Raw genomic sequence first — 21,274 nt, forward strand, 5'->3', positions numbered from 1 at the left:
AGTCAAGTAGGCCTACTCTCTCATGGGGCCTAACCCGCTCTCGTCTGTGTTCCAGCAGGTAAACCGGCAGGGGAACTTCGGCCGAGAGCAGAAAGAGGACAGCCGCCTGAAGTATTGTTGGGCCCAGGTGTGTCAAATCGAGGGGGTCGACCAAAGCCCGAACCAGATACTCCCCTCCTCCTACTTTATGGTCAAAGGAGGCTTACTGTACCACTGGACCAACCGCAGAGGGGAAACCGTGGACCTCTTGGTCGTCCCCAAAGCCAGAACGCAGGCCCTGATGCACCTGGCCCATGCCCATCCGCTCGGGGGCCACCTGGGGGCAAGAAACACCCTGGAGAAGCTGAAGGACCGCTTTGTCTGGCCAGGCATGAACGCAGAGGTCCGGGGCTTCTGCCAACAATGCCCCCAGTGCCAACGCACGGCCCCAAGGAAGCCGCCACCAGCGCCCGTCATTCCGCTTCCTATCATAGGTGTCCCCTTCGAAAGGATCGTCATGGACCTCGTAGGGCCACTCCCCAAGTCCGCCCGGGGCCACGAGTACATACTCGTCATCGTGGACTACGCCACCCGGTACCCTGAGGCGGTGCCACTATGCAAAGCCGCCTCCCGCAACATCACCAGAGAACTGGTACTCCTGTTCAGTCGCATGGATATCCCAAAGGACATTCTGACTGACCAAGGTACGCCATTTGTATCCAAACTAATGTCTGATCTGTGTCGGCTGTTACAGGTGAAACACCTCAAGACGTCTGTCTACCACCTGCAAACTGATGGACTGGTCGAGAGGTTCAACCAGGCGCTAAAACAGATGTGGTAGACGAGGAAGGAAGGAACTGGGACCTCCTCCTTCCCTACGTGCCCTTCGCCGACCGGGAGTGCCCCCAGGCGTCCTAGGGCTTCACCCCCTTCGAGCTCCTCTTCGGACGGCGACCTCAAGGACTGCTGGACGTGGCCCGCGAAGCATGGGAGGAACAACCGTCCCCATTCCGCTCAGTCATCGACTACATGCAGGAGATGCAAGAGAAGATTGACCGTGTAACCCCGATAGTTCAGGAGCACATGCGAGGAAGAACAGAGAAGGGTGTACAACCATCCCGCGCAGCCTCGGGAGTTCCAACCGGGCGATTGGGTGCTCCTACTAGTGCCCAGTAGCTCCTGCAAGTTCCTGGCCCGGTGGCAAGGCCCGTACACAGTCCTCGAGCGAAAAGGCCCCATAAACTACTGCCTGCAGCAGCCCAGTAAGCGAACAGAGGAAAAACTCTATCATGTGAACCTGCTGAAGAAGTGGGTAGAACCAGCGTCGGTAGTGTCGGCGTACACGGCTCTGGACACAGATCACGGCAAGGGTACCTTGGTAGAATTGGGGGAAGATCTTACCCCCCGCACAAAGACAGGAGCTAACCGAGTTGGTGGACCAATTCTCGAATGTGTTTTCTACCTCCCCAGGAATGACACAGCTGGTCCACCACGAGATCAAAACCCGTCCAGGAGTAGTGGTAAGACAGTGGCCCTACCGTGTCCCAGAAGCCCGGCGCAAGGCTATCGAGGAAGAAGTTGGCCGAATGCTGCGGGACCACATCATAGAGGAGTCCCACAGCCCCTGGTCCAGCCCCATCGTCATCTACCTGGCTGGTCGGCACTTCGTCCTGGTGACAGACCACGCCCCACTGCAGTGGATGGCCAAGGCCAAAGACACTAATGCCAGGGTAACCCGATGGTTCCTCTCATTGCAGGATTTCTCTTTTCAGGTCCAGCACCGGGCAGGGACCCACCATGGGAATGCAGATGGCCTCTCGCGACGGGATGCACTGTGGGCCCAACACACGACGGCAGTGGGCTCGGAGCTGGGGGGGGTACTGTGGCGACAGGCCGGCACACAGGAAATAAAGATCGCTCCTCCCGCGGTGATGCGGAAGAGGCAGTTCCGCTTCAGCGCCACCAAATGTTTTGGACGGCCAGAGAGCATGTGGCGGCGGGGCGGGGCCGCCGACACACTCACGGCTCGTGAATGGTGCACCGCGTGGAAGAATTCCACCATCCGGCAAGCGAGGGGAGAGTATAAAAGGACGATATTCCACTCGAAGAGGGAGAGAAGTATCTCTGAGCATGTGCGCGAATCTCTGGCGTGTTTTATGCAATATTGCCGACGCGCGCATGTCTGCTAATCGCTGTTGTGTTTTTTCCTGGTTTCAGGTGACTCCTAACGCGAGTGATGGCTCCGCCCCCCCTTGACTGTAACTGACGACGGCTGAGACCCTCACCGCCCGATCGCACTTCAACCCACACACACACACACCCGCACTCCCCTCACCAATAGCCTTAAATAAAGATCACATAACACTGAAACGGCCTCCTGTGTGTCTGTGCTCCGCCCACCGCCGGCTAAATTCCCTACATTATTTTATTTATTTTTTAATATCTTTTATTGTCCAGTCATTGATGTGTTGATGGCCAAATATAGACTATATGACTAAATATAGAATATATCTTTACTACCATAATCATCACTATTGGTTTAGGAATATAAAATTCAATTAAGTAATGTTAGTTACACTATCAGTGCACACCTGGGGACCCGGGGAAGAATAGGTCACTAGCATCCTCTTGCTGATCGTAAAAGGCAGCAAATGAGGCGACTTATATGCCGTAAGTTGCAACCCGTGTTTGGAGAGGACGAGAACCTGGTATTTGAGGAACGTGCATGCTGTGGCTGACTCAGGTCCAACACAATTCTTTGGCTTCGAATTCACATAGACGGGAGGTTGGAAGTACCCAAGTAATCGTCTAGTCAAGATGTACCGGAAAGGGCTCTGGCTTAGGGTCTTAATTGAGTAGAATGAATATTTTGTTCCCTTTGCTCAAGTAGATCACCCCTATATCCTTGGTGCATATCCGGGGGATAACCACAGCTCTGTGCATCACCTTGTTGGGCTCGGAGGTGGGTGGGGAGCAGGAGTGATGAAATTTAAAAATACAAACATGGCTAACAAAAAAAAAAACCAAAACGACGGATGATAGAACAGACATTGGATGATGATTCAGATACTGGATGTATTTACTTTCAAAAGAGTGAAAACTGGCAGAGATTTATACTGCTAGAGTCACAAACAACAGACATGCCTCTTACAAAATTGTCTTCATTTGCAATACAGAAAATCATTACAGGCATAGCAGGAGCAGTTAAAGACATTAAAAAGCTAGGATCCGGACAAATCCTAGTAGAATGCTCCAAGAAAAGCCATGTTGAAAACATCATGCGTGCAAATATGCTGGCAAATGTACCGATAAAGGCATTTTATCACCCATCATTGAACAGCAGCAAAGGAGTTATATGCACTAGAGAGTGATATGACATGGAGGAGACTGAAATAGCATCAGAATTCACTCAACAAGGCATAATGAATGTCAAGAGGATCATGATCAAAAAAGAAGAACAGATCATTAAGACAGGCACTTACATTATGACTTAATAAACCCCAAACCCAGAGAGGATTCAGATAGGATATATAAGAGTGTACGGTCAATATTGTCGTCTTCTTAGTAACACTCACTTCCTCCATGTTGCCTGTTGTGTCTCGCGCACATTGAGAGAAAACAGCATTGATGCGTCTTCTCGTTAGAAAAAGGAAACATACTTTTACAGTTTTAATGTGAGATCACAACAAAACCTATTTTTTACAACACGCCTTTTGAACGATGGTTCTAAAAATATGTCTATTTTAATATTTACTTCTTACAGGATAATGTACATAATTGTAATATATACCTGAATAAATTTTATTGGTTGTGAACTTTTTTAATGTCCTGTCCGTCTTCTTATAAACACTCCATACCATAGAGCATCACTATCAGCTGTTACATACTATCACACTTGAGTTGCATCCACGGCCATATTTCTTCAATCCTGGTGGTTTTATCGTCACAATTTTTTAAATCTATGAACGGATATTTGGAAAACATGTTAATATTAAGTTTATTATTTATTATATTTTAAAAAGTATGTTATTTATTTATTTATTTTACTCTTGGCTGAGGAGGAGAAAATTGTCATAATTAAGGTATAAGACGTTCTGGTGTGCTTTTATAGGAAAATGATCTACGATGGGGTGGTGTGAAACAACTGAGGCGAATCAAGCATTAAAAGGCACATTTCTGAGTAAATAGTGCCAGCAAGTGTGTGTGCTCCTGTGTCTCTATGACCAGCTGCCTTGTACTGCTCACATTTTTGTGTCACTTTCTTTTCAGGATATTCTACATAACCATTAGTTGATGGAAATGCATGTTCTCTTGCCATTTCTGAAAACCAGTCAATGGAAACATATGTAGTAATTAATATTTAGAAGTTATAATCAGTCATTTTGGCAGAAGTTACCTCAAGTATGTACTCCATTCCATCCAAAACATATTACTAATGCTGTGTCACTTTGGATACTTTTAGTGCGAGTGGTGTGCTCACACTGGGAAGTTTAGTGAGATGCGTTGTACTTCTGAGACTCGGATGATGTATTAAATTTACCAAAAAAATGAAGGGTGGGCTACTGGACACTTGTTTTTCCTTTCAGTTGTGGTTTTACCGTGTATGGTGCTTCCTGTGGGCGCTGTTTGGGTGCAGTTCAATGACATGAAATATTGTGCTACTTATTTGTCATTTCTGTTTAAGATAAAAAGTTAGGTAACGTTTCAAATTGAACACTAAGGTACTACATTCTCAAGTACACACTGTATACTATCTAGGGTCGGGCTGATTTCATGATTGTGGTGCATTTAACCCTTGTAAACCCTTGTCCGCCTCACACCTCCAGGGTCGGGGGTTCGTTTCCTGCCGCTGCCCTGTGTGTGTGGAGTTTGCATGTTCTCCCCGTGCTGTGGGGGTTTCCTCCGGGTACTCCGGTTTCCTCCCCCAGTCCAAAGTCATGCACGGTAGGCTGATTGGCATGTCTAAAGTGTCCGTAGTGTATGAATGGGTGTGTGTGTGTGTGTGTATGTGATTGTGCCCTGCGATGGACTGGCACCCTGTCATCCACCATCCAGGTCCAGGTTCCCCGTGACCCTGTAGGATAGGTTGTATAGAAAGGTGGTATACCTCCTCACCTCTCCAGGGCCCTGAGTTCAATCCTGAGCTTGGGTTATTGTCTGGGTCTTGAGTTTTGCATATTCTCTTGTTTTTGTGTTTGTGTGGGTTTCCTCTGGGTTCTTTGGTTTCCTCCCACTGACTGAAAACATACAAATAGGTGGATTGGTTATAGCTAAATTGATATTAATGCATATGTACTGTACGTGTGTGCGTGGTGCTCTGTGCTGGTCTGTTATTCCATCAAGGATGACTTCTCCCACTTGACACACAGTGTTCCCAGGATAGGCTCCGGACCCACCTCAACCCCGATCATGATGCAGCGTTTACTGAAGATGAATGAATAAATGAATGAAGAGCGAATATAAGAAAACATGCATTTAATCATTCAAAAAAAGGTTAATCCATCTCGGGCATCAATCTCATTTTTATCATGTTTCTTTGCAGAAAATGGCTGCATTTTGCTCTTAAATGAGAAACAGGGTTGAACGCAACAAGGTTAATTTTTGTTATAAAAAATTTTTAAATTACAGAACATGGTTTTCTTCTTCACATGATCTTCAGGAAAGTCAGATGATACAACATCCTGTTGAACATGTGACTTGTGGTATATTGCAAATAATTAATGGGGTGAACGTGAACAATCTCACACAAACTGCTTAATGACAATAAAGTTGAATCTAATCTATTTGAACTTGGGGAGGAAATTGGAGTACTCGGAGAAAACCACGGAAGCACGGGGAGAACATGCAAACTCCACACACACAGGGTGGAAGCAGGAGTCGAACCCCCATCCGCAGAAGTGCTAGGCAAATGTGCTAACCACTAAGCCACCATAGTAATAATGATTACTATAATGATTTAAAGAATACATTTCGTAGTAAAGTGTCGTTACAGTGGATTGGAACAGGTAAAAAGATTGGGGAAAAACAGGCGAGTACATCGGTTGTTATGACTATCTTCAAAATGTTTTTACCGTTGCGTAAATATTTGTAAATGTAATCTCTGTGGTAATTAAATCTTTATTTATATAGCATTTTTCTAAACCTTATTTACAAGGTACTTCATGCTAGATAAATCACAATGCTTCATGACTAAAATCGACACATGGAGCAGTAAAAGTACAGTAGGACTCAGATGGGGCAGAATGCATCAAAGCTAATGGCTGACTGCTTGGTTTTTATGTTTTTTACATAAAAAATGTTTTTAATGAAAAATTCAGCATATTATATATATATATATATATATATATATATATAGAGAGAGAGAGAGAGAGAGAGAGAGAGAGAGAGAGAGAGAGCGAGAGAGAGCGAGATAGATAGATAGATTGATATAAAACACTATTAAATATAATACAATTCATTTCAATTCAATTCAATTTTATTTATATAGCACTTTTCACAATAGACATTGTCTCAAAGCAGCTTTACAGAAATATCAACACGGTATACAGATATTAAAGGTGTGAATTTATCCCAACTGAGCAAGCCACTGAGTGGCGACGGTGGCGAGGAAAAACTCCCTAAGATGTTTTAAGAGGAAGAAACCTTGAGAGGAACCCGACTCAGAAGGGAACCCATCCTCATCTGGGTAACAACAGATAGTGTGAAAAAGTTCATTATGGATTTATATGAAGTCTGTATGGCCTTAGGAGCAGCCGTAGTCCCAGCAGTCTGGAATTGGAGAAGATTTGAGCTCCATCCAGAGGCAGAAAGGATCAGGATCTCTAGTATCTCCATAAAATAGTGTGTGGCTTGACAGAAGGAGACAGGGAGAGAAAAGATTATTTTCTTGAAGTAAACAAATACGTTTTAAGCCTAGACTTAAACAGTGAGACTGTGTCTGAGTCCCGAACACTAATCGGAAGACTGTTCCATAACTGTGGGGCTCTATAAGAGAAAGCTCTCCCCCCTGCTGTAGCCTTCACTATTCGAGGTACCGTCAAATAGCCTGCATCTTTTGATCTAAGTAGGCGTGGCGGATCACAGAAAAGCAAAAGGTCGCTTAGATACTGTGGCGCGAGACCATTTAGTGCTTTATAGGTTAATAATAGTATTTTATAATCAATTTTAAAAACAATATAAAATCTGGTTGTGCCACCTTTAGCAGCAATAACTGCAACCAAACATTTCTAATAACTGGAGATCAGACTTTCACTTACTTCTAGTACTTGGACTTACTCCTATGCTTTGGATCATTGTCTTGCAGCGCTTGAGTTATGGATATATTATGGACTGAAGACCGAGAATCCTAATTCTCTTTTAGGATTTTCTGGTAGAGAGCAGAATTCATGTTTCCTTCAAGACCGTAGGTATAATGTTCTTTTTGTGGCAAAATATGGAGACAATGGCTCTCACTGTGGTTCTTTGTGGTTTTTGGTAATGTACATATATACACACAGAACTATACATATATACACACAGAACTGTACATATATACACACAGAACTGTACATATATACACACACAGTACTGTACAAATATACACACAGAACTGTACATATATACACACAGTACTGTACATATATACACACACCGTACTGTACATATATACACACAGAACTGTACATATATACACACACAGTACTGTACATATATACACACACAGTATTGTACATATATACACACAGAACTGTACATATATACACACACAGTACTGTACATATATACACACAGAACTGTACATATATACACACAGTACTGTACATATATACACACACCGTACTGTACATATATACACACAGTACTAATATATATATATATATATATATATATATATATATATATATATATATATACAGTACTGTACATATATACACACAGTACTAATATATATATTTTTTTTTCACACAGTACTGTACACACACATACACACTAATTATATATATATATATATATATATATATATATATATATATATATATATATATATATATATATACACACACACACACAGTATCTCACAAAAGTGAGTACACCCCTCACATTTTTGTAAATATTTGATTATATCTTTTCATGTGACAACACTGAAGAAATGACACTGCTACAATGTAAAGTAGTGAGTGTACAGCTTGTGTAACAGTGTAAATTTGCTGTCTCCTCAAAATAACTCAACACACAGCCATTAATGTCTAAACCGCTGGCAACAAAAGTGACTACACCCCTAAGTGAAAATGTCCAAATTGGGCCCAAAGTGTCAATATTTTGTGAATATATTACAGTATTAATTTACTATAATATTACAACATTTACAGTGAATAGAGACTCCTTAAAATAATAACCATGTTAAAACAGGTGTAAATATTCACAATAACATGAAATGTGTCCTAGCTTATTATCTAGTTGTTCATTTGTGTGGTTCAGCAACTGCTGCACAACTAATAGGAAAGAAAAATGTCTTTGCACATCTTTATGTGTATTTAACTAGAGCAAATAAAATATCCTAATTGTTCTTGTTTCTAAGATATTTTTGAGAACGAAAAGTATAGTAAAGTTGTTATAAGCTGAGAGAGAGAGAGAGAGAGAGAGACAGAGAGAGAGAGAGAGAGAGAGAGAGAGAGCTGCTGTGAGGAAATGCAGCTGACTGAGCAATAAATAAATAAATAAATAATCATAAATCTGACCAGTGTGCAGTGCTGCTTAGGCAAAATATAAAGTAGTTTGGTTTAATTCTGGTCAGCGATGATTTGTTCTTCATAGCCGTCGATGTGTGATGAAGTTAGGAGTTGTGTGATTTAGGAGAAAGAGGGTGGGAAGAGTTTTTAGGGAGCCACAGATGGACATAAAAGGGATAAGAACCATTAGAGATCAGAAAAAAAACAGTAATAGACAGAAATGTATTTTATTCTGTTTGTTGGCAAGGGGGAAAGTGAGCAGTGAGGTAAGTGTGTGATTATATGCCGTGACTAACGGTGAAGTCGTGACACTGTAACACCCGTATCTAACACCCCTACATGCAGCTATAACGGAAATACTGAGGATGTATGCACCGTTATAGGAAGATGACAATAATTTACCATTAACTTGTGTAAATACGTTTTGTGAAAAGGACAGTTTAGAGGGAGGATTTTCTGGTTCCTTTTACGAGACGTGCAGATGTGTCTCACTGTCTCTTCATCTCTTTTGATACAGGAACACGGAGGGAGGATACATCTTCTGATCCGCCGTTTGCTGCCGACGAGCTGTACTACAACACCGTGGAGAGTGACTACGAGGATGACATCCACATGCCTGACCAGCATGAGGAGGATCAAAATGGTGGTGATGAGCATGAGGTGCCTTTTAGAAGTCCTTCGAGAAGCCCGTCCCCTTTACCAGGCCTATCTGCTCTAAGAATCACACCGTTTCCTGTAATAAGCCCATCCCCTTTGAGAATCCCACCCTTTTAGAAGCCCATCCCCTTTTTGAGATTCTCATCCCTTTTAAGAAGAACATCTCCTATAAGAAGACCAACCCCCGTGAGGAGGCCATCTCCTATAAGAAGACCAACCCCCGTGAGGAGGCTACCTCCTATAAGAAGACCAACCCCCGTGAGGAGGCCATCTCCTTTAAGAAGACCAACCCCCGTGAGGAGGCCACCTCCTATAAGAAGACCAAGCCCCGTGAGGAGGCCATCTCCTTTAAGAAGACCAACCCCCGTGAGGAGGCCATCTCCTATAAGAAGACCAAGCCCCGTGAGGAGGCCATCTCCTTTAAGAAGACCAACCCCCGTGAGGAGGCCACCTCCTATAAGAAGACCAACCCCCGTGAGGAGGCCACCTCCTTTAAGAAGACCAACCCCCGTGAGGAGGCCATCTCCTATAAGAAGACCAACCCCCGTGAGGAGGCCATCTCCTATAAGAAGACCAACCCCCGTGAGGAGGCCATCTCCTATAAGAAGACCAACCCCCGTGAGGAGGCCATCTCCTATAAGACCAACCCCCGTGAGGAGGCCATCTCCTTTAAGAAGACCAACCCCCGTGAGGAGGCCATCTCCTTTAAGAAGACCAACCCCCGTGAGGAGGCTATCTCCTTTAAGAAGACCAACCCCCGTGAGGAGGCTATCTCCTTTAAGAAGACCATGCACTGCGACAAGCCCACCCACTTCTGTTACTCCTGCATCCGTTCCTCACGTCAGTGTCAACATAATTTTGTGGTTAGATGTAAGTATTGATTAGACTTAGATCTGGGTTATAATCTGTATTAAGACCTGTTATGTCCCCTCCATTTTCACAGAGTAGAGCTGAAACCTTTACAATGCACATCTGTTACATTTGATTTTTTGTTCTTGATATAACAATTTACTTTTTTTTGAAGTACCATTACTTTGTTCTTTTATACTGCATGAGCAAAAATAAAAATAACTTAAATAAAAATAATAAAAAAAAACATCTTTTGGAGAAATGGGGTGGGCTTTATGTAAACAAGTTAAACATCTAATATTGAGTCAGAAACATGCCAAAGAATCCTATTAAATCATAAACATGTGAAACATATGATACTGAATTTGTTAGAAAAACTATTTTCCCTTGCTCCCAGCGGCTTGAAACTCACTGTATAGTGATTTAAGCCAGTGTAGCGCCCCCGTGTGTCTGCACACACAGGAGGAATGAAAACACGCTTTGTCAGGGCACTTTTGACGAAAAGTGACTTTCTAGACTTCAAATCTCACATTTTCCCCTTTATCATACTTTATCATCATATAATGGATTTTAATGTAAACAATCCTATTTCATATCATTTTACATCAGAAACCTGCAAAGTATATTATGTGAAAAATGTCATATTGGAGCAGGTCACTGTCACGTATCGTGACGGAGCAGAGATAGGGGACCTCAGGGACGTGAGGCTTGGCTTGGACCTCAGGGACGTGAGGCTTGGCTTGGACCTCAGGGACGTGAGGCTTGGCTTGGACCTCAGGGACGTGAGGCTTGGCTTGGCTGTCAGAGCCTGGAGGCTTGGCTTGGCTTGGCCTTCAGAGCCTGGAGGCTTGGCTTGGCCTTCAGAGCCTGGAGGCTTGACTTGGCCTTCAGAGCCTGGAGGCTTGACTTGGCCTTCAGAGCCTGGAGGCTTGACTTGGCCTTCAGAGCCTGGAGGCTTGACCTGGATCTCAGGGACTGGAGGCTTGACTTGGATCTCAGGGACTGGAGGCTTGACTTGGATCTCAGGGACTTGAGACTGGACTTGGATTTCAGAGTTGAGCTCTGCATGAAGTTGCCTGTAGTAGTAGGTAAACGGCAGGGCAGGTTCGCCTGCCAGACTTACCCCCCTGAGAAGTTGTTCTAGCTCGTCCTTCGCCTCCGGACTCCCGAATCGCACCATGAATTCCCCCACAAACTGTTCTACACCGTCCAGGTTCCTACAGTCCTTATCCAGTTTGACCTGCACCCACTGACGGGCCGGTCCAAAGAACCAGGACCACATGAATCGGAGCCATTGCTTCTCCTCTGGCTTAGGGTCTAACAGGCTGGCGAAATAGTATTGACAGTCTACCAGAAAATATTCAGGGGCACCGAAAAATCCGTCAAATGGATCAGGAAGCTCCATAAATGTCCATTGTGGGAAGTGGACGGAGTCCATAGCGGGGACGGTTGGCGTCAACTTCCGGGTTCTGCGTCTCCTCCGTTCTCCTGCTGCATCCATGTTTTGGCGGAAGATTCTGTCACGTATCGTGACGGAGCAGAGATAGGACGGATGCAAGTGCAGGATGAACAGTTGTTTATTTGAAAGAGGGACAGGCAGACAAATCCAAAACGTGATCCAAAACGTAATCCATAAACATGCAAGAGGTCAGGCGATTGGCAAACAGGCATACACGGGGCAAGGCAGGAATCTAGGTCGTGGTCACGGAAAACAGGGTCGATAAACAAAACAAGAAACGAACTATGACGAGGCACTGGAAGCGGATAATCCAGCGCGAACTAACTCTAAACATGGACCGTGACTATGACTTCGACTATGACTATGACTATGACTATGACTATGACTATGACTATGACTATGACACGAGCTAAACTAACTCTAAACATTTAATCTTCCGCGTTGTGTGCTGGGAGGCGCGCGGTATATATGCGGACATGATCAGCGTCTAAACCGCTAGCAGCTGAGAGCAATTCAGACCCACGTGAAATCCCAGCCAATGACAGAACAGGGAGGAGACAGAAACATAAACAAAACACACGTGTCCAGATGTCATTACAGTCAACAACGGAAAAGCAGGTGCTCGCGCATTCGCGCTTAGAGCACGCTGCTTCAAGGGGGAATCGTGACAGTCACGCAATTGATTATATGCGTTTGTTAGAAAAACCACTTGCCCTTGCTCCCAGTGGCGTGTAAACTCACTGTATAGGGATTTAAGCCAATGAAGCGTACTGTTAAAAAAATTAATTGTTTACTCAACTTAACTTATTGAGTTGTCTTTTTGCTTTGACTCAGTTAAGATGTCTTTACTTAAAATAATAAGTAGTTTCAACTTAGTCTTGTTGACTATTAAATAATTGACCCAACTACTCATTTCAAGTAATGCAGACTTCCCAAGTTCAGGTGAAATACTGTTATAAAGGTAAGGTGAACTTAACTTTTTCAAACTGTCGGTACTAAAATTCGAGTTCATTTAACTTAATGTGGCTTATTTTAATAACTTACATTAGGAGTTCAACCCAATAAATAACAACCCATTTTTCCATATGAAAGACTTAGTTTTCCTTATAAATTTACAAATTTAAACAGAACAAGACAAACAGGTTCAAATATCCAGAGCGACAATAGCCAGTGTTTCTTTTAACTCTAAGTAAAAGGTTAAAAATGTAATACTGTAGAAAGATCAATTTGAGTAAACAAAAATGAATAAATAAGTAATAATAATCTTTATTTTATAAAGCGCCTTTAAAAGCAGCTTCTCAATGCGCTGTACACAAAATAAGCAGTACAAAAAATAAATCAAGTTAATACGAACATTAATAATAATAATTATAAAATAATAATAATAAATAAATAAATAAATAAATAAAAAGACATCAGCAGTCAAATGCAAGTTTAAAAAAAGTGTCTTAAGTAGAGCTTTAAAAATGTCAAAGGTCTGAGCTTCCCTGAGTTCAGGAGGAAGAGAGTTCCAAAGGGAAGGAGCGTAGACAGAAGAAGTCCCGTCACCTGTAGATTTTAGGCGGGTTGTGGAACAGTTAACAAATTACACTGTGAGGAGCGCAGTCTGCGATTTGGGGTGTAAGGGATTAATAAAGCAGATTAGTAAAAACCTCACTGAAGGGGTTCAAGGAGGTAATTAATTGTAAGATGATTACATAGTTGAGAGGCAACAACACGCTCAAGTATTTTAGCCAAAAACGGAAGATTTGAAATGGGACGAAAATTGTTAAAATCATCCACGGAAACATTTTCTTTCTTTGGTACAGGTGTAACAGCAGCAGTCTTTAGTACTGTTGGAACGACCCCAGTCTCCAGTGATTCATTTATAATGCTGAGGATAGCAGGGCACCAAACATCGAAGCACGATTTAAATAGGTTTGTGGGAATTGGATCCAGCAAGCAAGTGGTTGATTTCATGCTGGATTCCTCCCTTGTGAGAGCCTCAGAATCAAGCAGTGAGAAATGAGTGAAAGAAACACCAGTGAACCCAGATGGACGAAGGAGTGAAGAGGCAGAGTCAGGTGTGACAGGAATTTCTGTGCGAACATTATCACTCTTAGAATGAAAAAACTGAAGAAAAGAATCACAGACCTGCTGAGAAACGGGCAAGGTGGTAACAGCATTAACTTGAAGCAGTCTGTTTATGGTTTGGAACAAGTGTCTGGGATTATTTTGATTTTTTACAATAGTCTGAGAGAAGTAAGAGGATCTTTCAGTCTCCATTAGTGCTCGATAATCACCCAGAAGATCCTTCCACGCTTGATAGACATATAGTCCAGTAAGGTGCCGTTTGCGCTCCATTTTCCCACAAGCAGCCTTTCTAGAGCGCAGATTGTCATTATACCAAGGAGCAGAGCGGGAGAATGTGACCTTACGTGACCTTAGAGGAGCAAAAGAGTCAAGATTAGCAGCAAGAGCAGAATTTAACTGCAGGACTTTCTCCTCCAGCGATGAGGGATGAAGATCGCTTAAAGTGGAAACAACCGAATCGGAGAAAACTGTCCGATCCATAGATTTCCACTTCTGGAAGGGTACTGTTCAGACGGTAGGCTCACATGGATGATACAGTTCCAGATTAAAAAAGACAGCTGAATGATCAGACAGTCCAATGTCAACAGATGAAAACAGATACAAACGAGCCGTTTGCAATCACGAGATCCAGCGTATGTCCCTTGTTATGAGTCGGGTCAGTTACAAACCGAGTGAAGCTAAAACAATCAAGTAGCGACAGGAATTCCTTAACCGCCACAGAGTCACTCCGGTCCACATGGATGTTAAAGTCACCCACAATTAGAATTCTGTCAAACTTCATTCTCAACACTGACAGGAAGTCAGCAAACTCTCACATAAAAGCTGCATGTGTCTTGAAATTACATGAATTTCTCAAAATAAACAGAAAAAGCAAGCAGAAATCTGTTTTTGCCTAACAACATTACATTTCAATTGCCCAGTGTTTAAAGGTGAAAATACACAACAAAATTGAAGTCATGCTGTTTAGGTATAGAAACTGTAACATACACAACACAACAACACATGAAATCTCTCTTACAAGAAATGCATAACACCGTCTCTACTTGAGCAGATTATTTTTAAGTGAATGTACTCATGCACTGCAGGCATCAGCTCCGATGTTCATGAACAGCCTCTGAATCACCTCAAAGGTGTATGTGAAGTTTTGGGGTAGTTTATGTTACGTGCAGAAAGCAATCCCATCAAGTTGACAAATGCATTTGGTACATCACCAAGATTGCGTAGAACGACAACTTCTTCCATTACAAGGGCTACATCACTGCAGTCACACGGAATAGGGTCCATCACGTCATCCACAACTGTACTGATTCCAACAGTCACGCCCTTGATTAACTCTTCTTCAGAATCTGTGTGCTGTATTAAAAACAAAGACAAACTTTAAAATGTGCTTTCACACACACACCCTCACAAGCGCAGCGACTTAAGAACAGCATGAGTGAACCGATCTTAACTTTACTAGTCATCACACAAAATGAATTAATTTTAGAAGGTGGAAAAAAAACACAGTACAACGTCCTGAAATTTATCATCTCTCATGAAAATAAAATGAGGTAAACTCCATCAAAATAGTTGGAAATATCAATACATGGACTTCCATTATCTGAATATCTTCCAACATCTTACTTTCCTCACAGACACTTACCTCACAGATCTGTAAGAACTGAGATGGATTCTCCCGCATGGACAGTGGCAGCCCCAGCAGTACTGCAACCCTCTTCCTGTGATTTGATGCCTCAAAAGTACAAATGTTTTATATTCAAATTATGCAGGACAAGAGAAATAGCAAGAAAGGAAATAACCACAGTATTTACAAAACAAGTACACTTGAATAAATCTACTCACATTTTTATCCAGGCTCTCCAGTATGGCACTCCTTTCTGCGATGTCTGCATGGCGCCTCGGGCGGTACAAATACAGCAGCTTTGAGGCGTGTTTGTCAAGACCCTCATAAAAGAATTGATATTGTAAGCAAAGCTAATGAGGGAGCATTACAGTGGAAGCAGAAGCATCAGAAAATGAGAGGTTATTATATAATTATATATATATATATATATATATATATATATATATATATATATATATATATATATATATATAAATTACGTTCAAAGACTTGCATACTTAACACAAGAAAGTTCGGATCATTTTACTGACTCGGATCTTTGAATCTCGTTCAGCAAAATGAACGAATCTTTTTTGCATCATTTCGTTCATTTCAGCAGAATAAAATTAAAATGTTACATGTTAAATTCCCCAACACCTCTAGTACTTACGCAAACGTTGATCACATTTGGAATAAAAAATAAACTATAGGCTAATGCAACCGAGGCCGAATTATGAGAAACAGAAATGATTGATTAATTGCTTAGCATTAGCAGTCTGTTAGTTCACCTCCCGATCCGAGTCGTACTTCTTTGGTCACGTCACATTTGATCAGTTCACGTCTCAAGTCTTCAGGCTCGAGGCATTCGTTCATCACGTGACTGCCCCATATTCTGAATGCAGTGGGGCTGTGAAGTGATGAACGAACGACTCGAACCAAAGACTCCAGAGGTGAACTAATCATTTCTGTTTCCGGTACAGAACCTATGGGGATGTTGCTGCGCATGCGCGTTCAAAAATGAACGCATCACCCTCTGAGACAACTCGTTGTTCCCGAATCATATTAAAGATTCGTTCAAAATGAACGATTCCTTCACGAACGACACATCACTACACAGTGCGCCAGCACTTAATTAAGTTCTCTCTCACGGTTTTTGCTCTTTTAACACCACGCACTTCCCGCTCTGTATTCTCGCATTCACATTAAAAAATAAAATGGATAAATAAACACTGAATGTGGTGCACACATATTTACATATTGTGATATTTAGCAATATCTCAATATATCTGAATATATGGCATTTCATTGGTATATACATGCACTACATATACATGTTTACATGGTAGTTTATTAATCAGAGTATTGTCTTAATCGGGTTAATAGTGGAGTATTGTTGTCCATGTAAACGCACTGATTGACTCCCTTCCATACAGACAGCAATACACGATGACATCACGACCTATGACATCAAATTCTAAATTACAAATTTGTTTTGATTCAAACCGGTCAGTGATCATTGTTGTCCACAAAACCTGAGAAGACGCACACAGCCCAACCAGGAGACCAAATTGTTGTGGAAATCATCAAGAAAAAACACTCACAGACCTCTGAAGTCCTCTGAAGGTAAAAAAAAAGGTTTATTACAGAAAGATGGTTAAAACAGGATAGAATAAAGCAGGATAGATTAATGAGAGCGCTCTGAAGCGCTTGTGCTGAACCACTACTGTAGATATGAAACGCAGAGCACGACACACTTTTGTGTACCGATCTAAGTGACATGACATGGCCTTCTTAGGCCTTATCCTCTGATGAGAATGAAACAGAACAAGAACAACACTATTACAAAGTAAAAATGAATCATTTCCCTCACAGGTGTACCCCGCCTGGTGCCCGATGCTCCAGGTTTCCCGACACCCAGTAGTATAAGCGGTAGAGAAAATGGATGGATATACATTTTATATTTCTCAATCAATCATTACAGTCTGTTAAGAACTCGGGAATTTCTATAATATCCACTGAAAAGTTAAAAGTGTACGGCACAGCATTGTTTTGTCATAGGTTGATATAATCACACCTGAGTGATGAGCCCACATACATAAAAAGAAAAAGAAAAACAGACTGCAATTCAGTCAAAATTTTCCAGATTATGGGTTTACCATATTGTAGTGTTACAACCTGGAACCTGGAACTGACTTTTATATTAAAGTGGGGGATCAGTACACACTAAAATAATACGTAATACAATAAAAACACAATTTGTTCAAATTATTTACAAAACAAAACATTAATTAAACAACAAAAACAAAAACATTACAGTTGTTATTTCATAAGTATTCATCCCCGTTGCTGTGAAAGCCCTAAGTTCGTTGGAGAGACACAAGGCCACAGCTTCACATTTTTGGTTTGCTAATGAAGAGTTATATATTAGCACATTTTGTCATAATTTTTGGCCTAAAGTTTTTTTTCCTGCTAGAGGAATAACATAGGCTACGGCCAGGTTGCTTGACAGCTCTAACGGTCAATTTTGACAACATTTATGCTATAGCTTGTTATTGTTAGTGATTTTCAGCTGTTACTGAAGATGAATGTGTTATGTGTTAGCTAGCCACCTACTATCTAGTTAGTGCTAGACAGTAATTGTTACATTCAGTCTCCTTTTTTTTCTCCCATCTGGCTACAGATCTTTTTAGCTGATATGGAAAACACTGATGCAACTTTTGGCACCTTCATCAACCCCAACTACTTCCCTGGCAAGTTGTGGCGTTTGGTGAACGATCCCCAGATTTGCTCAGTCTGGTGGGACGACAGCGGGGAAGGGATACTTGTTCATCAGGAAACATTCGAAGCCGAAGTGCTATTGTCCCAACCCACGCATTTGTCTGAGTACTTCAGGACGACTGACTTCATAAGTTTCGTTCGCCAGCTGAACCTGTACGGCTTCAAAAAACAACGCATGAACATCTCGGACAAGCAGTCGAACAACTCTCCGATTAAAGCCCAACTGCACCATTTTCAAAACCCGCACTTCAAACGGGATAAGCCTGAGCTCCTGCTCGATATAAAGCGACGCACGCCTCTCAATAAGGCCAAGCTCGCCGGCTTAAAGGTGACCAGCAGGACGCCCAGACGTTTCCATCACGTGATGCAGAATTCAGCACAGGAAACCTCTGGCTTAATGAGCACAGGTTGGTAGTGTTTCAACAAGCAGATGAAAAGAATAGACAGAATATATTCATTCATTCATTTCAGTAACAACTTTAGCCTAGTCAGGGTCGTGACGGATCCAGGGCCTATCCCGAGAAAACTGGGCACCCTGAACGGGACGCCAGTCCATCGCAAAGCACCGTGCGCACACACACATTCACACACTCGTTCACACATAGTGCCAATTTACCATAAACACTCCACTTATAACCTGGAACCTGGAAGAAACCCACCTCAACCCTAGTCCACAGGTTTCTCCGCCACTGTGCGAATTCTTTAAATCTGGAAACATTTTAGCCCATGTCCTTCGAAAGACTGGATAGAGGAATCCATTAGCCTTAAGATAAAAAAAAGATTTTGCATATATAGGAATGTGTAGAAAAAAAGAGAAAATAGACAAATATAATGAGAAAGCGTACGTCATTTTGCTAGTACAGTGCCAGCTAGATAACTTTGCGGCCTCGGTCATCATCTGTAGTTTTAGTTTATCAACACTTGACTTGTCTCTATCTGTTCAGGTTCAGTCTTGCTTGAACATCAGGGAACCCCTTACCACCATCCCTGTAATGTCCCTCAGCAGGAGCAGAGGAGCAACACACCTCATCACTCACAGTACGGGTTTTACACACCAGGTGATGATTTAATACATTTTGTCCCCTTTATAATAGCTGTGAGCTCAGCCTTAATTAGTATAAGCATTCGATCTGCACGCTACTTTAGTAAATACAGTAGTATAGTGCATTATTCTGACGTGTAGTTTAATTGTATGCAATTTAGGATGGAGCCCAGTCCATTGTTTCACAATTTCAGTGTTGGTGTTTCTATCTATCTATCTATCTATCTATCTATCTATCTTTCTGTCTGTCTGTCTATCTGTCTGTCTATCTATCTTTCTGTCTGTCTGTCTATCTATCTGTCTGTCTGTCTGTCTGTCTGTCTATCTATCTATCTATCTATCTATCTATCTGTCTGTCTATCTATCTATCTCTGTCTTTCTATCGGTCTATCTATATTTTGTCCATTTTTAATAGATAAAAATGAAGATAACGATATCGATGTAATTCTGTGTTTTGATGTTAAACCTTCAGCGCATAATTCAGATATTCAGAGTCTTCTAGTGAGTCATTCTAACAACTGTTATATGTTTAATGCCTGAACAACGTAGTTCTAAAGTTAGAAAAGAAAATAAATGCTGTAAACAAAAATAAATAAAAGCCCACAACGTGCGCATGCCGGATTTCACTATCTATTAACAGCTAATAAGATCTATCTAGCAGCTAATATTTTACTTGAATGTGTCCCCTTTCACCAGCTCAAACTTCTCAGCATAAAATTAAAAAGGGCTGTGGGAGTGTACAGGAGCGGGGTGTCAACACCATTACAGTCCATTGTCACAACATGATTGTCCTTCATGTCATTAGTCTGTACCTATAAGCAGGAAGTCCCACAATGCCTTGCAAAGAATGAACAAAAACTGTGTGCAGAGGGGCTGCCGGAGCTGTGATATGGTTCCTGAATAATCTATCTTAGTGATGTGTTGTTTATGTCTTACCAAGAAATGAATGCTTTATTAACCTTCAATGTTTCCCACCCCCAGTGTATCAGTGCAGTAGCCCAGACGTCTTGGATTCAACAGTGCCATGCTTTCAACAACCCGCTGCTTCCTACTCTCCTGGTGACTATTACCCTGTAAGAACTGAGAAACCTTTTTAAGTTTATGTACTGTTCTGATCACTAAAAATGGCTAGTGTCGTTATTTTAGCCAGTGTAGGCATGTTAAGGTTTGATGGTACATGTTGCAGTATGAAGGGAATGCTGGGAGGTCAAACAGTTAAAAGTAAAACCTTGATGTGTAAATAATATTAATATGAATTTTCCCACTCATTGCTCAGGACTACTCAGTCAGATACGCTGATCTGATCGATCAGGATCCATTCTGGAGAGCAGGTGATGTTCCAGAGTCCAGGACGAGTGACCAGGACAAAGAGAAAGAGGAACTGGACGCTATATTAGAGCTGGCGTTGGACCTGCAGGTCAGATTAGATGATTTCCCATCAAGAACAGCCCCGAGTGTGTATCTGTGCTTACAGTGTAGTCAGAGCTGCCGTAGTACCATAAGGTCCAATAATCGGAATCCAGAACCAAGAACTGTTTACATGGTTCAAGAACATACAGTGCCCTCCACTAATATTGGCACCCTTGGTAAATATGAGTAAAGGATGCTGCGAAAATGTGTCTTTATTGTTTAGCCTTTTGACCTTTTGTTCAGCCTTCCTTGCTTATATTTACCAAGGGTGCCAATATTAGTGGAGGGCACTGTATGTGGTTTAAATTCCGTAGGTACGGAAAAACACTGACACCATAGTGTAACCATAAAATGTGTGCAGTGTAAATCAGTGTGTAGCCACCATTGTTAATCCGTATTATTCATTATATTCATTCCTTATTTCTGTTCTTGCTCCTGTTTTAAAATAATCAGCACATGACTGAACAAAACTTTTTTTTTTTTTGTCATGAATTTGCAGTCAGAAGCTTATAGACTTGTTTGTGAGGTAATGGATTTGAGTTTATGGGTGCGTCTCAATCAGCTCCACAGGTCAGTAGTCAGGACACTGATCAGGGAGTGGACCATTTGAAGGGCTGTCTCAATTGCGAAATCCTACCAGTGTGCACTGGCACGTTCGCTCGGTAAAATATCCCACAATGCACCACGAAAACCAAGGAGCTTAGATGTTCACTATT

General features: G+C 42.0%; 2 protein-coding genes and 1 long non-coding RNA gene across 4 annotated transcripts; 2 read left to right on the forward strand and 1 right to left on the reverse strand.

Moving 5' to 3' along the window:
* Nucleotides 1-1,128: 1,128 nt before the first annotated feature.
* LOC128619596 (uncharacterized) lies at nucleotides 1,129-2,487 on the forward strand. The gene is made up of 2 exons (XM_053643864.1): nucleotides 1,129-2,111; nucleotides 2,197-2,487. Exons 1-2 carry the CDS (start codon nucleotides 1,452-1,454, stop codon nucleotides 2,233-2,235), a joined length of 699 nt encoding a protein of 232 aa, XP_053499839.1. The 5' UTR covers nucleotides 1,129-1,451; the 3' UTR covers nucleotides 2,236-2,487.
* Nucleotides 2,488-12,901: 10,414 nt separating this feature from the next.
* LOC128619598 (uncharacterized) lies at nucleotides 12,902-16,483 on the reverse strand. Of its 2 annotated transcripts, XR_008387961.1 has the most exons (4): nucleotides 15,999-16,483; nucleotides 15,568-15,699; nucleotides 15,368-15,457; nucleotides 12,902-15,078 (listed from the first exon to the last, which is right to left on the reverse strand). It is a non-coding gene; the product is annotated as an uncharacterized LOC128619598 (long non-coding RNA). The 2 variants fall into 2 exon arrangements; XR_008387962.1 differs by having other exon boundaries at nucleotides 12,902-15,457.
* Nucleotides 16,484-16,621: 138 nt separating this feature from the next.
* LOC128619384 (heat shock factor protein 5-like) lies at nucleotides 16,622-20,225 on the forward strand. The gene is made up of 4 exons (XM_053643549.1): nucleotides 16,622-16,951; nucleotides 18,009-18,513; nucleotides 19,051-19,164; nucleotides 20,089-20,225. The coding sequence occupies exons 2-4, from the start codon at nucleotides 18,024-18,026 to the stop codon at nucleotides 20,223-20,225; spliced, it is 741 nt and encodes a 246-aa protein (XP_053499524.1). The 5' UTR covers nucleotides 16,622-16,951; nucleotides 18,009-18,023.
* The last annotated feature ends 1,049 nt before the right edge of the window (nucleotides 20,226-21,274 follow it).

The sequence above is a fragment of the Ictalurus furcatus genome, chromosome 15 (genome assembly GCF_023375685.1).
Source record: "Ictalurus furcatus strain D&B chromosome 15, Billie_1.0, whole genome shotgun sequence".
Lineage (NCBI taxonomy): Eukaryota > Metazoa > Chordata > Actinopteri > Siluriformes > Ictaluridae > Ictalurus > Ictalurus furcatus.

Coding starts and splice junctions, on each gene's coding strand:
- LOC128619596 (XM_053643864.1), top strand. CDS start 1,452: ATGACACAGCTGGTCCACCACGAGATCAAAACCCGTCCAGGAGTAGTG. Junction 2,112..2,196: donor AGAGAAGTATCTCTGAGCAT/GTGCGCGAATCT, acceptor TCCTGGTTTCAG/GTGACTCCTAACGCGAGTGA.
- LOC128619384 (XM_053643549.1), top strand. CDS start 18,024: ATGGAAAACACTGATGCAACTTTTGGCACCTTCATCAACCCCAACTAC. Junction 18,514..19,050: donor CTCTGGCTTAATGAGCACAG/GTTGGTAGTGTT, acceptor CTATCTGTTCAG/GTTCAGTCTTGCTTGAACAT. Junction 19,165..20,088: donor GTACGGGTTTTACACACCAG/GTGATGATTTAA, acceptor TGTCTTACCAAG/AAATGAATGCTTTATTAACC.